This window comes from Bubalus kerabau, chromosome 17, assembly GCF_029407905.1.
Source record: "Bubalus kerabau isolate K-KA32 ecotype Philippines breed swamp buffalo chromosome 17, PCC_UOA_SB_1v2, whole genome shotgun sequence".
Lineage (NCBI taxonomy): Eukaryota > Metazoa > Chordata > Mammalia > Artiodactyla > Bovidae > Bubalus > Bubalus kerabau.
Window position 1 is genome coordinate 19041031 of NC_073640.1, and position 16197 is coordinate 19057227.

At 36.3% G+C, this 16197-nt stretch overlaps 1 protein-coding gene across 4 annotated transcripts in view; it reads left to right on the forward strand.

The window, feature by feature from the left end:
* PHKB (phosphorylase kinase regulatory subunit beta) overlaps positions 1–16197 on the forward strand; it is a 235261-nt gene that overhangs the window by 36191 nt on the left and 182873 nt on the right. For all 4 annotated transcript variants that reach the window (XM_055552724.1, XM_055552725.1, XM_055552726.1 and 1 more), the window contains 2 exons: positions 4118–4256; positions 12284–12383. In XM_055552724.1, the coding sequence (XP_055408699.1) occupies positions 4118–4256; positions 12284–12383 (239 nt within the window). The remainder of the gene's footprint in view (positions 1–4117; positions 4257–12283; positions 12384–16197) is intronic.

Here is a 16197-nt window from a genome sequence, read left to right on the forward strand (position 1 = left end):
GCAAAGAAATAGAGGCAATAGAATGGGAAAGACTAGAGATCTCTTAAAGAATATTAGAGATATCAAAGAAACATTTCATACAACGATGGGCACAATAAAGGATAGAAATGGTATGGACCTAACAGAAGCAAAGATATTAAGAAGAGGTGGCAAGAATACACAGAAGAACTATACAAAAAACCCTCAATGACCCGGACAGCCACAGTGGTGTGATCACTCACCTAGAGCCAGACATCCTGGAGTGTGAAGTCAAGTGAGCCTTAGGAAGCATCACTACGAACAAAGATAGTGGAGGTGATGGTATTCCAGCTGAGCTATTTCAAATCCTAAATGATGATGCTGTGAAATAGCTGCACTCAATATACCTCAAATTTGGAAAACTAAACAGTGGCCACAGGATTGGAAAAGGTCAATTTTCATCCCAATCCGAAAGAAAGGCAATGCCAAAGAATGTTCACACTACTGCAAAATTGTGCTAATTTTGTGCTGATTTGCTAAAATTGTGCTAATTTACCATGCTAGCAAGGTAAAGCTCAAAATGATTCAAGCTAGGCTTCAACAGTACATGAACTCATAATTTGCAGATGTTCAAGCTGGATTTAGAAAAGGCAGAGGAACGAGAGACCAAATTGCCAACATCCGCTGGTGCCAAGGTCCAGCCCCGGCTGATCCAGGGTATTCGAAGGAGAGACGGCTAGGCGACCTATTCAAATGTTAATTAGAGATATAAAGAGTAATAAAAAGAGGATAGCTCAGTAGGAAAATTCAGTGGAGAAAAGAAGCTGAGTAGCTTGGTTTACGTGGAAAATCAATATAACCTGTGACACCAGGTTAGCTCTGACTACGGAGGCCGCAGGCGCCCTCTCAAATAGCGGAAGGTGCCCCACCTTAGACACCTTCTCTAGTGGGTCTTAGAAGCCCAGGCAAATAAATGGTCGCAGAGAATATCCGCGCTCCAGATGGACACTCAGCTGGAAGTTAAAGGGAAGAATGACATGGGGAGACCAAGCATTGGTGAGCAAGGCCCATAGCTTTATTTTCAACAGAGGCTTTTATACCCTAAGTTACACGTAGAGGATAATAGGGGATGCAAAGTCAGCAGTCTTTGATGCTTATCAAAAACCAGGGTTTCTTTCCTGCAAATTTATCGTATACAAATGGTTTAGGTGATTTACATCATCTTCTGGCCAGAAGGCCTATTAACATTTTATGACTCTTGACAAGAACTTATCAACAAAGACTTATTTTCTCTGAGAGTAATTATTTTAAGGTTTGACGCCATCTTTCGAAGATAAAATTACATTCCTATAGGGCGGATGTGTAATGGGTTTACAAAGGAAAGAATTTATTACCTTAAGGGTCTAAAGTTACTAACACCAAGGCCACTACTTATTTTTTCTACATAGCAACTATATTAATTAATACACATTCAAGGATACAATTCAGGGGATGTGGAAACTTGGCAACAAACATTGGCTCATCAATGAAATCTTTTACTAGTTTTATTCTGACAGTTTCTAATGCTCTGAGAGGCTCTAAGCCATTTGAATATCTTAAGCTTCCCGTGCCTCTCAAGCCTGGGAGACTGTAAACAATCATATGCATAGCTGTAGGTGTCCGGGTAAACTTGTCAGGCGAGTTAGAGAGCCATCTGAGGGGTTTGGATTTAAACTCTCCTAATTGCCCAGGAACTTTATTAATTGGAGCTGTAAGTTAACTCTTTGACAGAGAGAGCGAGATGGTGGTGGGGGACAGCCCCCAGTAAAGTCAGAGGTGAGAGCACAAAGCAATAAAGTAGGCAGACTCTGGTTTTTGGGGGTAGATGCTCGAGAATATCCGGGGGCACTCCCGAGGCTTGATCCCGCCTTTGCGTATGCCGAGCCTCCTTCCTCATGACCTTTGTCACGAGTGGAATGTCTCTCACTGGCTCCCGGCACACTGGATCATAGAAAAAGCAAGGGAATTTCAGGAAAATATCTACTGCTTCATTGACACAGAAGCCTTTGGATCACAACAAACTGTGGAAAATTCTTGAGGAGAGGAGAATACCAGACCACCTTACCTGCCTCCTGAGAAACCTATATATAGGTCAAGAAGCAACAGTTGGAACCAGATGTGGAACAACAGACTGGTTCCAAATTGGGAGAGGAGTAAAACAAGATTGTATATTGTCACCCTGCTTATTTAATTTCTATGCAGAGTACATCATGCAAAATGCTGGGCTGGATGAAGCTCAAGGAGGAATCAAGATTCTGGGAGAAATGTCAATAACCTCAGATTTACAGATGACATCACCCTAGTGGCAGAAAGCAAAGAGGAACTAAGCAGCCTGTTGATGAAGGTGAAAGAGTAGAGTGAAAAAGATGGCTTAAAAGTTGATATTCAAAAAATTAAGATCATGGCATCTGGTCCCTTCACTTCATGGCAAATAGATAGGGAAAGTAGAGACATCACTTTGCCCACAAAGGTCTGTATAGTCAAATCTGTGGTTTTTCCAGTAGTCATGTACAGAAGTGAGAGCTGGACCAGAAAGAAGGCTGAGCACTGAAGAATTTATGCTTTCAAAATGTGATGCCGGAGAAGGCTCTTGAGAGCCCCTTAGAGAGCAAGGAGATGGTTAGATAGCATCACTGAGCCAATGGACATTAATTTGACCAAACTTCGGAAGATAGTGAAGGACAGGGAAGCCTGGTGTGCTGCAGGTCGTGGCGTCACAAAGAGTTGGACACGCTGAACGACTGGACTGAACTGAATTTAATTTGTCACAGATACCTAGTGGACAACTGTGGAGCTAAGATTCTACATTATTTGTGGCCAAAAACCTAAAACATAAAACAGATGCAATATTGTACAAATCAATAAAGACTTTGAAAATGGTCCGCATTAAAAAAAAAAATCTTAAAAGAAAAACGTTAGTTCAGCTTATTGTGTTCAAGATTCTTACCCACTTATCTCTGTAGCCATAACTAACTAAAGAAATTAAACTGCCTTTTAAAAGAAGTGTCAGCTGTTTACTTTGCAGTGTTAGGACCAGTTTTTTTACTCTGGGAAAAATAATAAATACCTAGGTATTCTGAAAGACATGATAATGATTATGTCAGTTTAGTCTGAGAAAAAGAAAAAGAAATTTAATTCTTTAATCTCTGATGGAACAGAGTACTTTAACCTTTGAAAAACTGTTCTAAATTGGTTGACATATGCCAGTCTAGATTAGAGTAACAATTTATTTTAGGGAAAAATATTGCTCATCCATTTATAGTTAGACAGGAATAAAATAGCTTTTAGGAAATGTCATTTTAGTGTGACTTTTTCTATTTTAGGACTCTTTTATAAAGAATAATACAGTCTGCTTTCTGTATCTGCAGATGCGGAACCTGCAGATATGGAGGGCCTACTGTACCAGCCATTTTAGATAAGGGACTTGAGGATTTGAGAACTTTGGCATGCATGGCAGGCCCTGGAAATATCCCTGTGCAGATTGAGCAATGACTAGAAAACATTGATTCCAGACTTCTTTAACTTAAGTGGAATGTTCATAAAATAATTACTTGTTTACTATTTTCATGTCATATTAGGATGCAATTCAATTTTGAAATGTTAAACATATCTTTGATCTGTACCATATATAAGAGGAATACATTGCTCTGAAGGCCAGGCACAAATTAGTCATCTGTGAAAACCAGGATTCTGGCCTCTTTAGAATTGAGTTATCTTTGGATTTAGCAAATGTATGCAACTCTTTGTTATATATTTGCTTTATTTTTCCCTATTGAACTGATTTTTGAGAGTATACCTAGTTTTTTGGCTAATTTTTTTTTTTTTTCTGTATCTGATATTGCCTTATAACACTTACTGACATTAACAGGGATGTGCTAAAGACTTTTTATGTGCCAATTAGCTGAATTGTCTACTCGAAAATACCCCTTCATGCCAGGTGGATCCCTACCTAGGCTGGAATTATTTACTCAGAGTTGTTTCTACGTTTTCAAAAGTTTTATGCTGCAGCTAAGTTTAGAAAGAACAAAATTGTAGGATAAAGAAACTAAAAAAGTTCAGGAGTTTCAGCTCAAGGGAAATAGATTTTTTTTTTCATTCTTTTTCTTGTCTTCAATTGCAGTCAAGTCAACATTGCTGCTGTATCAAAGTCCAACCACAGGTCTCTTTCCCACTAAAACATGTGGTAATGATCAGAAGGCCAAGGTTCATGACAGTCTGTACTGTGCTGCTGGTGCCTGGGCTTTGGCTCTTGCATACAGGTAAGCTGGTGTGTCTTCTTGTAACCCCAAGTCTGGGTAATAGCGTTTTGTAGGCCCAAGACAAACTGGACAGCTATCTTTTGGCTCTGCTTCTGAGTCACTGTGTAACCTGCAGCTGTTCACATCTCCTTTTCAACCTCTAAACCTTTCAGTTTTCCTGAGCGTTTACATTAGGTAAATTGTAACATTTTATGACTTTGTGACTAACATTTCTCATCTCTAGGTTTGTAAATCAGCTTTAGTCTTTAATAGAATGAATTGCCCATTCTCACTGATTTGTTTTGACCATAGAGGAAACTGATAGTGATTGATGATGAAACTAGAGCCTAGAGTAGTTAATAGAGTAGTCCCAAATGACACACCTAGTTAATGATAGAGCCAGGACCAAAAGTCCTCTCCTTCCTTCCCCCAGTTTAGTGTTTTTCTAACTGCACTTCATTGGGATATCACTAAGTCAGAAAATTCTTATAAAGTAAAAGAAAAATAAACCTTTTCACAATACAGAAGTTCTCTTTTTTCATTATTAATATCTATTTATTTTATTTCATTATTTATTTATAATATATAATATATATAATATATAATTACAATATATTATAATATATAATAATATATATGGATAGCATCCAATGTGGGTCTTGACTTGTAGTCAGTAGTGATACATTTTAACTGTTATAAACTTGGATTTCTGAATATTAATTCTCCGAAGGTAGTAAATGCATGTGCCTCTGATTTGAAGATTGTATCCTTAACATGAATATGATTACTCTGTCTTAAATCATTGATGTGTTTCACTGATGTTAGATAGGTGCTTCCTGATATGACACATCACCCATATCTACTTCTTATCAAAATGTGTAGGTGGCTCTACCGTAAGTAAAGTCAGACAAAGCCAGATTGTGGCTACTTATAAGACAACTTGCCTGGTCTCTTAAAAATGTAATCATAGAAGATTAGAAAATAGGTATGAAGATGGCTAGATTATGAGAATCAAATGCAATGTGTGAACCTTGATTGAATCATGCACTAAAAAAAGCCTAAAGTATATTTTGGGGATAATTGGATTGTATTTGATATTCAGTATATATTAGACACTATGTCCATGCTATTAGCTCCTTGGTGTGATAATGATATTATGGTCATATAGGCAAATGTCCTTGTTTTTAGGGGATACTTCTGAAATATGTACGGTGTTAGTGCAGAGAATAAATTATAGATAAAGAATTCAAGCTAATTTTATCAGCTCTTGAATCCATGTGAAGAGCAGAGTTTTATTCATTGTAGCAGTTGTGTAGCTTTTGTATAGATTTGAAATTTTTCTGAATAAAGTGTTCAGGGAAAATTGCTTAAAAAAATACGAGAGTACAGGCCCTTTCCCAGAAGCCTTCAAAAATCTCGTAGAGAATTTAAAGTCCTTTCTTTGCTGGGGACACTATCTATTTACTAACTCCCTGGATAATTTATCTTATATAGTTAAAGTAACAACTTTTTGTTTTACTAGCAAACAACATGTCTTCTGTTTGGAGAAACACAAGGGTACATACCACAGAATTAGGATGAAGCCGTTTTTACCCACAGTATTAAGCTGTGATAATTTGTTTAGATAATCCCCATGTTGTAAAATTAGAAGAATTCTGTTTCCAATTCTGCTTATAAATGCTGATGAAATCATATAGATAACATTAGGAAAAATTTGTCAAAAATTAAGCTAGGATTTATATCTCTCTCTTATTGGTAATGAATGCATAATATGAAGTCATTAATTTTTTAAAATGAAAGTAATTTGATTTTTCTAATTGCATTAGTTTTCAATCAGTCATGTAAACAATCTCTTGAAACCTCAGTTCTATTTGAATGTGTGTGTATGTACATGTGTACTGAGGACTTAAAATAATTATTTTATGCACATTTATATTTCATTTACATTAGGAGTATGGTTTGATTTAATTAAATAATTGGATAAAAGCAAGAGGCAGTGAAATAGCTTATTTGTAAAATACATTTTGACATAGTTTGTTTTTCTTAAAGGCAATATTATAGTTTCACTTTGTAATTTTGTTTTATGTTAGAGGAGGAAAGAAATGCTTACTAATATGTTTTACTTTTTAAGATGTCTTTTACACATATCAAGTTGTAGTACTGAATATACCTTTGTTTAAAATTATATTGCATTATTTCTAATTATAATTATATCTATTTATATTACTTTATAATTATATCTATGTTGCATTATAATTATGAATATAATTATAATTAATATAATTAAAATTTATACTTAGTTATATAATTATAACTATTATAATTATTTTATTTTATAAATAATTATATTGCTTTACATGATTTAGGTTAAAATTGTTTCTAAAACTAGTCAATTGTCCAAAACTTTATTTATTTATTTAATTTAATTTAATTTAATTTAATTTTTTACTTTACAATATTGTATTGGTTTTGCCATATATCAACATGCATCCGCCACAGGTATACACGTGTTTCCCATCCTGAACCCTCCTCCCTCCTCCCTCCTCCCTCCTCGTACCCTCCCTCTGGGTCATCCCAGTGCACCAGCCCCAAGCATCCAGTATTGTGCATCGAACCTGGACTGGCAACTTGTTTCATATATGATATTATACATCTTTCAATGCCATTCTCCCAAATCATCCCACCCTCTCCCTCTCCCACAGAGTCCAAAAGACTGTTCTATACATCAGTGTCTCTTTTGCTGTCTCGTATACAAGGTTAGTGTTACCATCTTTCTAAATTCCATATATATGTGCTCAGATCAGATCAGTCGCTCAGTTGTGTCCGACTCTTTGCGACCCCATGAATCACAGCACGCCAGGCCTCCCTGTCCATCAACAGCTCCCGGAGTTCACTGAGACTCATGTCCATCGAGTCAGTGATGCCATCCAGCCATCTCATCCTCTGTCGTCCCCTTCTCCTCTTGCCCCCAGTCTCTCCCAGCATCAGAGTCTTTGCCAATGAGTCAACTCTTTGCATGAGGTGGCCAAAGTACTGGAGTTTCAGCTTTAGCATCATTCCTTCCAAAGAAATCCCAGGGCTGATCTCCTTCAGAATGGACTGGGTGGATCTCCTTGCAGTCCAAGGGACTCTCAAGAGTCTTCTCCAACACCACACTTCAAAAGCATCAATTCTTCGGCACTCAGCCTTCTTCATAGTCCAACTCTCACATCCATACATGACCACAGGAAAAACCATAGCCTTGACTAGAAGATCCTTTGTTGGCAAAGTAATGTCTCTGCTTTTGAATATGCTATCTAGGTTGGTCATAACTTTCCTTCCAAGGAGTAAGCCTCTTTTAATTTCATGGCTGCAGTCACCATCTGCAGTGATTTGGGAGCCCAGAAAAATAAAGTCTGACACGGTTTCCACTGTTTCCACATCTATTTCCCATGAAGTGATGGGACCGGATGCCATGATCTTCATTTTCTGAATGTTGAGCTTTAAGCCAACTTTTTCACTCTCCACTTTCACTTTGATCAAGAGGCTTTTGAGTTCCTCTTCACTTTCTGCCATAAGGGTGGTGTCATCTGCATAGCTGAGGTTATTGATATTTCTCCCAGCAATCTTGACTCCAGCTTGTGTTTCTTCCAGTCCAGTGTTTCTCATGATGTACTCTGCATATAAGTTAAATAAACAGGGTGACAATAGACAGCCTTGACGAACTCCTTTTCCTATTTGGAACCAGTCTGTTGTTCCATGTCCAGTTCTAACTGTTGCTTCCTGACCTGCATACAGGTTTCTCAAGAGGCAGATCAGGTGGTCTGGTGTTCCCATCTCTTGAAGAATTTTCCACAGTTTATTGTGATCCACACAGTCAAAGGCTTTGGCATAGTCAATAAAGCAGAAATAGATGCTTTTCTGGAACTCTCTTGCTTTTTCCATGATCCAGCAGATGTTGGCAATTTGATCTCTGGTTCCTCTGCCTTTTCTAAAACCAGCTTGAACATCTGGAAGTTCACGGTTCACGTATTGCTGAAGCCTGGCTTGGAGAATTTTGAGCATTGCTTTACTAGCGTGTGAGATGAGTGCAATTGTGTAGTAGTTTGAGCATTCTTTGGCATTGCCTTTCTTTGGGACTGGAATGAAAACTGACCTTTTCCAGTCCTGTGGCCACTGCTGACTTTTCCAAATTTGCTGGCACATTGAGTGCAGCACTTTCACAGCATCATCTTTCAGGATTTGGAATAGCTCAACTGGAATTCCATCACCTCCACTAGCTTTGTTTGTAGTGATGCTTTCTAAGGCCCACTTGACTTCACATTCCAGGATGTCTGGCTCTAGGTCAGTGATCACACCATCATGATTATCTGGGTCATGAAGATCTTTTTACAGTTCTTCTGTGTATTCTTGCCATCTCTTCTTAATCTCTTCTGCTTCTGTTAGGTCCATACCATATCTGTCCTTTATCGAGCCCATCTTTGCATGAAATGTTCCTTTGGTATCTCTGATTTTCTTGAAGAGATCCCTAGTCTTTCCCATTCTGTTGTTTTCCTCTATTTCTTTGCATTGATTGCTGAAGAAGGCTTTCTTATCTCTTCTTGCTATTCTTTGGAACTCTGCATCCAGATGCTTACATCTTTCCTTTTCTCCTTTGCTTTTCGCTTCTCTTCTTTTCACAGCTATTTGTAAGGCCTCCCCAGACAGCCATTTTGCTTGTTTGCATTTCTTTTCCATGGGGATGGTCTTGATCCCTGTCTCCTGTACAATGTCACGAACCTCAGTCCATAGTTCATCAGGCACTCTATCAGATCTAGTCCCTTACATCTATTTCTCACTTCCACTGTATAATCATAAGGGATTTGATTTAGGTCATACCTGAATGGTCTAGTGGTTTTCCCTACTTTCTTCAATTTAAGTCTGAATTTGGCAATAAGGAGTTCATGGTCTGAGCCACAGTCAGCTCCTGGTCTTGTTTTTTGCTGACTGTATAGAGCTTCTCCATCTTTGGCTGCAAAGAATATAATCAATCTGATTTCGGTGTTGACCATCTGGTGATTTCCATGTATAGAGTCTTCTCTTGTGTTGTTGGAAGAGGGTGTTTGTTATGACCAGTGCATTTTCTTGGTAAAACTCTTACTAGTCTTTGCCCTGCTTCATTCCATATTCCAAGGCCAAATTTGGCTGTTACTCCAGATGTTTCTTGACTTCCTTCTTTTGCATTCCAGTCCCCTATAATGAAAAGGACACCTTTTTTGGGTGTTAGTTCTAAAAGGTCTTGTAGGTCTTCATAGAACCGTTCAACTTCAGCTTCTTCAGCATTACTTGTTGGGGCATAGACTTGGATTACTGTGATATTGAATGGTTAGCCTTGGAAACGAACAGAGATCCTTCTGTCATTTTTGAGATTGCATCCAAGTACTGCATTTCGGACTCTCTTGTTGACCATGATGGCCACTCCATTTCTTCTGAGGGATTCCTGCCCACAGTAGTAGATATAATGGTCATCTGAGTTAAATTCGCCCATTCCAGTCCATTTGAGTTCGCTGATTCCTAGAATGTCAACATTCACCCTTGCCATCTCTTGTTTGACCACTTCCAATTTGCCTTGATTCATGGACCTATGTGTTAGTATACTGTATTGGTGTTTTTCTTTCTGGCTTACTTCACTCTGTAGAATAGGCTCCAGTTTCATCCAATTTGAACCTATACTTTGCATGTGTGCTCAGTTGCTGAGTCATGTCCGACCCTCTTATGACCCCATGGACTCTAGCCCACCAGGCTTCTTTGTCCATAGGAGTATTCTGAGAAGAATACTGGAATGAGTTGCCATTTGCTCCTCCATGGGAACTTCCCGACCCAAGGATTAAAGCTTTGTCTCCTGCGGCTCCTACATGGGCAAGTGGATTCTTTACCACTGAGCCACCTGGGAAGCCCCAAACCTGTACTTTATGCTATACTAAAAAGTATTATATAGAGTTTTTGCATTTTTTGTTCTTACTTCTAGAGAAAAAGCATGACTTTAATTTAGGGTTTAAATAAGGAATTTAGTTTTCTTTACTTTTTATGTTTGAGAAAAGTAGCTTTTTTTTTTTTAAAGAGTATTGATTTGAAAAAGCACTTTAGACTGTTTAAATGTGCATATGTTAGAAAATCTCAAGGAGAGATATTGGTAAGATACTTTGCAGTACTCTCTGAGAGAGAGAGAGGGGAATACTTCATGCAAGATGTTGGCCTGTTCCCTCTCAGTGTCAGATTTATTGCTATTTTAGGAGTTAAATATAACAGGTGGCCCTAGCTTAGTCCTTGTAAACAGTCAAGTCACATGACCAAACAGTATTCTGATTTGTTTTCCTTGAAACTTGGCTGTGGGGAAACAATGCACCAGTGATAGGATTTAAGTGTTTAGTTTTTCACTAGTTATGTATTTTTAAGTTTTGATTTAAATATAAACTTAAGACTTAATATTATAGAAATATTCAGTCAACATCTCCACATGGCTTGTGATCAGTTAAAGTTACATATCTGTTTTTTTTTAATTAAACATTTTATTGAGATCATATTAAAACTTGAATGTACATCAGTAAAGCTTGCTAGTTCTTGGTGGAAAATAGAGGAATTATTTTGGATGAAAAGGTTCATTTTAAATCTTAGGAGAGGAAATAGATATATACTAGTTGCCTAAATGTTTTTACTCAAATACAACTGTTCTTTCATTTTCTAAGTCAGAAAAGAAATATTCTTCTGGTTACCACTATTATTTGCTAAGGAAAGGAGAAATAAAAACGTCATTAAAATAGAAGAATTCTTTATTGTGGCTAAATTATTGTGGGATATTTTAGTCTTGGTCTAATGCTTGTGGAAATTAGGGGCAGAGAAATTGCAGTCAAGGTAATTTTAGAAAAATTGGATTTTGTTTCTTTTTGAATTACTTCTTTGTTTTTTATGAAGTGGGAATTATATGCAGAACATTTCACTGAGTTCATTTTACTCCAGATGTGCTGTTTCCTTCATTTATCAGTGCCAAGTCCAATGTTATCCACTCCATAATTTGCCTGTTAACACTTAGTTCTGACATCATGGGAAAAAAGATCACAGAGCAGAATCATACTAGTTATACTTTAATGCCTGCGTGTGAAAAGAAGAATGGTGTTCTAGTGACAAATAGACATTTTTACTGACATTCACCATACTGTATTAAAATGATCATTGTTCTTTCCACTGCTGGTATATGAGATCTGTAACTGAAAGAGGAAGTAATGATAGTTTACTTTTTATGGGGAACAGGTAGTGTTTTTTGTCAAGTGAGGATGATAGTTATTTACTTATGATTTAGTAAAATAATGATTAAGCTACTTTTATTTTTTCAAGAGTGGATAACATCTTTTTTGAAGGCCACTGATCAATAATAAAAAAGGAACTTAAAGATTGAAAAACAGCTTAACCTAATTTAATATTTAAGTGTCAGCTGTTTTTTGTTTTTTAAAAGCAGGAGTTGTGAACTGTGGTCAATTGATTTTAAACTAAGACCTGAGAATATAAAACTTTATGCCCAAATACATCAGTATTGTCCTGGATGCATTTTTGATTGAAGGCACTGCTGACTGAAGTGCCCATTCTGGCATTGTTAAACACAGCAGAGAAAGGAGACATGGGCCTACGTTAATCTACACTTCTTTGGATCCAAGTGATCATTGCATAACCTAAAGGGATTGGTATTTAAAATTGCCTGTGCTCTGTAAATGGTGAATTTAAAAAATCCATTGGTAGATTTTTCTAGTATAGAAATATCCTTTAAAGTTTCAGCCAAGTCAGTGTTGAAAATATTATACACTATTTTAACACAGTTGACTTACTTCCTTAAGACAAGGGGAAATTTGCACAATTTCATCATGAGATTTTTTTTTAAACATTTCTACATCTGCTGGGAAAATGAAGTTTCACTGTTACAGAATTAGTAGTTGTTACCAGAACATAGGATTAGCCAGATAAATACTTAATTATCAAAAGCTCTGCTTCCTTTTCAAATGCATTTCCAATTTGTTTCATGAGTTATCTCTCTCACCCAGGCGCATTGATGATGACAAGGGAAGGACCCATGAGCTGGAGCACTCGGCTATAAAATGTATGAGAGGAATTCTCTACTGCTACATGCGTCAGGCCGATAAGGTAAAACACTGTAGTATGGACTGAAATTCTCACATCGTCCTGAGGGATTAATTTAACCAGTATAGCAATAGCATCTTCTGAAGAAGGATGTACTTTCAAAAGGTAAAGCCACATCCTGGGGGCAGTCTAGATAGATTAAAACAGTTCTGCCTTCCCAGCCCAGGGTTTTGAAATACTGAAATTGAAGAAATAGCTTAAGCAAGATTGATTGGCAACTGTTATTTGGGCTTGAATTTGTATTTTGCATCTGGTGTTTGCTCAAATAAATAGTTTCTCAAGAACCTCATGATATGCATAATTCTAACCAGTATTGTATTAAATAAGAAAATCCTTATCAAAATTCCTTTTGTACATGTCATTACTCTAATTGAACTTTAGTTTAGAAATATAATAATTCAGTCACATATATAAAGAGGGCAGGAATTAAAGGCTTAGAAAACAGCAGACTTCACAGGATTATTTTAGAAATTAAACAATGTACATAATAAAACTTTTTAAACTATAAAGCTCTATACAAATATAATGTGATATTCCCCCTACTTACCTACATCTCTGTGTTTCCAGGTCCTAATATATTGTAGTACGTTAATAAATTTACATCATGGTTCCTCAACGACCACTCCCAGGTTTGATGATTTATTAGTAAAGATGCACTTCAGTAGTTAATACAGGCAATTTTGATCACTTAATATTTTGTATATCTCTATCATATGGATATTATATTAAGTTTTTGTGATAGCACATTTTTTAAGACCTGACCTGAAGTCAAAAATGCAAAAAAAAAAAACCCTATATATTCTGTCACCAAAATATGGCAACAAAAAAAATTAGTTTGCAGAAAGTAAATTTATTCACAAGTTGATAATAGAGATATATGAAAAACATATAATTTGTCTACTGAGATTTGACTTTGCAAATCATTATTATAAAGGTTTTTCAATGCTTGAAATAAAGTAATATGTCATATTGACATTTAATATTTGAATTAAATTTGTATAACATATTGAAGTAATTTTAATTAAAGATTTTTTTCCTAAGTGTGAGAAGTTTACTATTTGTTTCACATTTATCATTTCATGAATGTTTAATGTGTATGAATTCACCTTTTCTCTCGAGAAAACATTGTGTGAACCATGAATTTCATGTGCTTGCTAACCCGGTTGACATACTTAAGTTATAATTGTTTATCAAAAGGAAGAAAATGATGTACTATAAATTTTTTTCTTTGTGACTTGTTTAATCTTGTTAATGTCCTTTTCTAAATATTATTCAACTTTACTAACAAGTATTCATAGTGTGGTATTCTTTTGAATACAACTTGAATGTAACTTAAGCTGTCTTTGAATTCCTTAAATTACAAAGGATTATCTTTTTTTGACTTACGTGAGTTGTAAGAAGGTACAGAATACATTAGGATCACATTTGTTATTTCTGCATACTACATAATGTAGAATTTTACAAATTTTAAAACACTGTTATTGGTATAATCTTTCTTGAACCCCATAACCTTATAGTAGGAATAGAAGATATTGCTACAATGCACATATGACTCAGTAAGACTAAACCATGCACGCAACTAATTACCTCCCACCATACCCACTCCAGTACTCTTGCCTGGCAAATCCCATGGACGGAGGAGCCTGGTAGGCTGCAGTCCATGGGGTTGCTAGGAGTCGGACACGACTGAGCGACTTCACTTTCACTTTTCACTTTTATGCACTGGAGAAGGAACTGGCAACCCACTCCAGTGTTCTTGCCTGGAGAATCCCAGGGACAGCGGAGCCTGGTGGGCTACCATCTATGGAGTCGCACAGAGTCGGACACGACTGAAGCGACTTAGCAGCAGCAGCAGCAGCATACCTTCACCTCAGTGCTCACTATTTCCTTCATGATTTCATAGCAGTAGACATTGTTACCATACTTTTAAATGTGTACTTTTATCTTTTGGCCCTCCCTTAAAACTAAAGTAAAGCATATTTGTAATGTTCATGTGCTGTTTGACCTTAAAGCTCATCTTCTGACATAAAATCATGACTTAGTGAAAATTTTTTGCTTCTCATTGTAAAGCATGCTTCCTGATATATTTTCTAATAACACTACCTAAATGGGATGTTTTAATTTATTTGAGTGAATAGTTTTCCTTGATTTGAAGAATATAGAGCAATCTAATTTCTATTATTTCCTTTCTGCTTGTATTAATTTCTACTATTAACATTAGTTATTTTTTACCTCTAGGTGTTCATATACCTATTTTTATTAATACTTCTTAAAGAGGAGCATTCAGATTTCAAAATGGATTCAATTTACAGTTCATAGTTCAGAAAATAAGGATCTGCTTTACAGTGTGCTATGAATGTTGCTGTCCCTAATTGTCTGCATAAAAAATTTATTTCCTGAAAATGCTACCTAAGTACTTTCTAATTCATGAGAAATCATTAAATTTTTATAAAATTTATTCTTCCTGGATTCCCTTATGAGATGATTTTCCTACCTCAGTGTATATTTTAAGTCTATAAATTAACGATGTTTTTAAGAGTATTCTGTCATCACAAAATACTCAGTACCTTTTCCTGAATGATAAACTTGCTTATTCACAGTGATTAAAATTTTGAGGAAAAGTCTAAATAAAATGCAAGAAGGAAAAAACATTATTCTAGATTTCTTTTAATCTAGAAATTCTTACTTCAATAAATAATTCTTTATTTTTACTTGCCATATGCCAGATATCATACAATACTAATTAATATCCTCCGGATTTTGGCTGCTCTCAAGAGTACTTTTTGTCTATATTTTGTATACAATATGCTTCATTAATTTTCAAAGCTTATTGAATTTGGGTCTTTTTTTTCCCTGAAATTTTAAGTTGTCTTTTTACAGCTTTAAGACTCAAAGCATAATTATATAATTCACTGTTTGATCATCTTTGATCATTTAATAGTTAGCTTTCCTCGGGCACAATCATTGATTATAAATTCTCATGCTGGGTACTTGGGTGTCTTGAAGACAAATGACAAACACTGCTTTGTCACCTGCAGCAATCACTTTATTAAACTAATAAAACCTTATCCATTTAGATACTTATCAAGTGGGCAAAATATATTCTGTTTTAATTTAACGACATTTTTGTCTTAAGAGCCCAGAAAAATGTTCAGTGCTTTGAGAATAGTCATGGTACTATGAAAGTAATGACCACATTGATTTCTATATTTGTGTACCCTGAGACTGTTACCAGCAGTTTCAGACACTCAGATGGGGTAGCCATCTCACCTTTTCTGAGTTAACACAGAATAGCTTGGTCACTACATAGATGGAGTGTGTACATCCATACCTTTACCCTCATTCTCTCATTTCTGATTATCTGCTGATAGTTCCTGGCTTTAATTTTGTTGATTTCAACCTTAGGGAGGGCTTGTGGATAGCTCAGTGGTAAAAGTAAACACCTGCCAATGCAGGAGCTGCAGGAGATGTGGGTTGAATCAGGAAGGTCCCCTGGAGGAGAAAATGGCAACACAATTCAGTATTCTTACCTGGAAAATCGCACAGACACAGGAGCCTGGTGGGCTGCAGTGCATAGGGTCCAACAGAATTGGCCACACCTGAAGATGCATGCATAACATAACATATGTGTTTATGTAGGGCTCTTGGAGGGGTGGAAAGGTGTGTTAGCCCTCTATAACAGTACTGTCAAATTTTTTTGTGATGATCTAAATGTTCTCTGTTACTGTATTGAACAACAGAGAAACCACATGTGGCTTTTGAGCACTTGATATGGGGCCATTGTGACTGAAAACTTGAATTTCTAAATTTTATATAA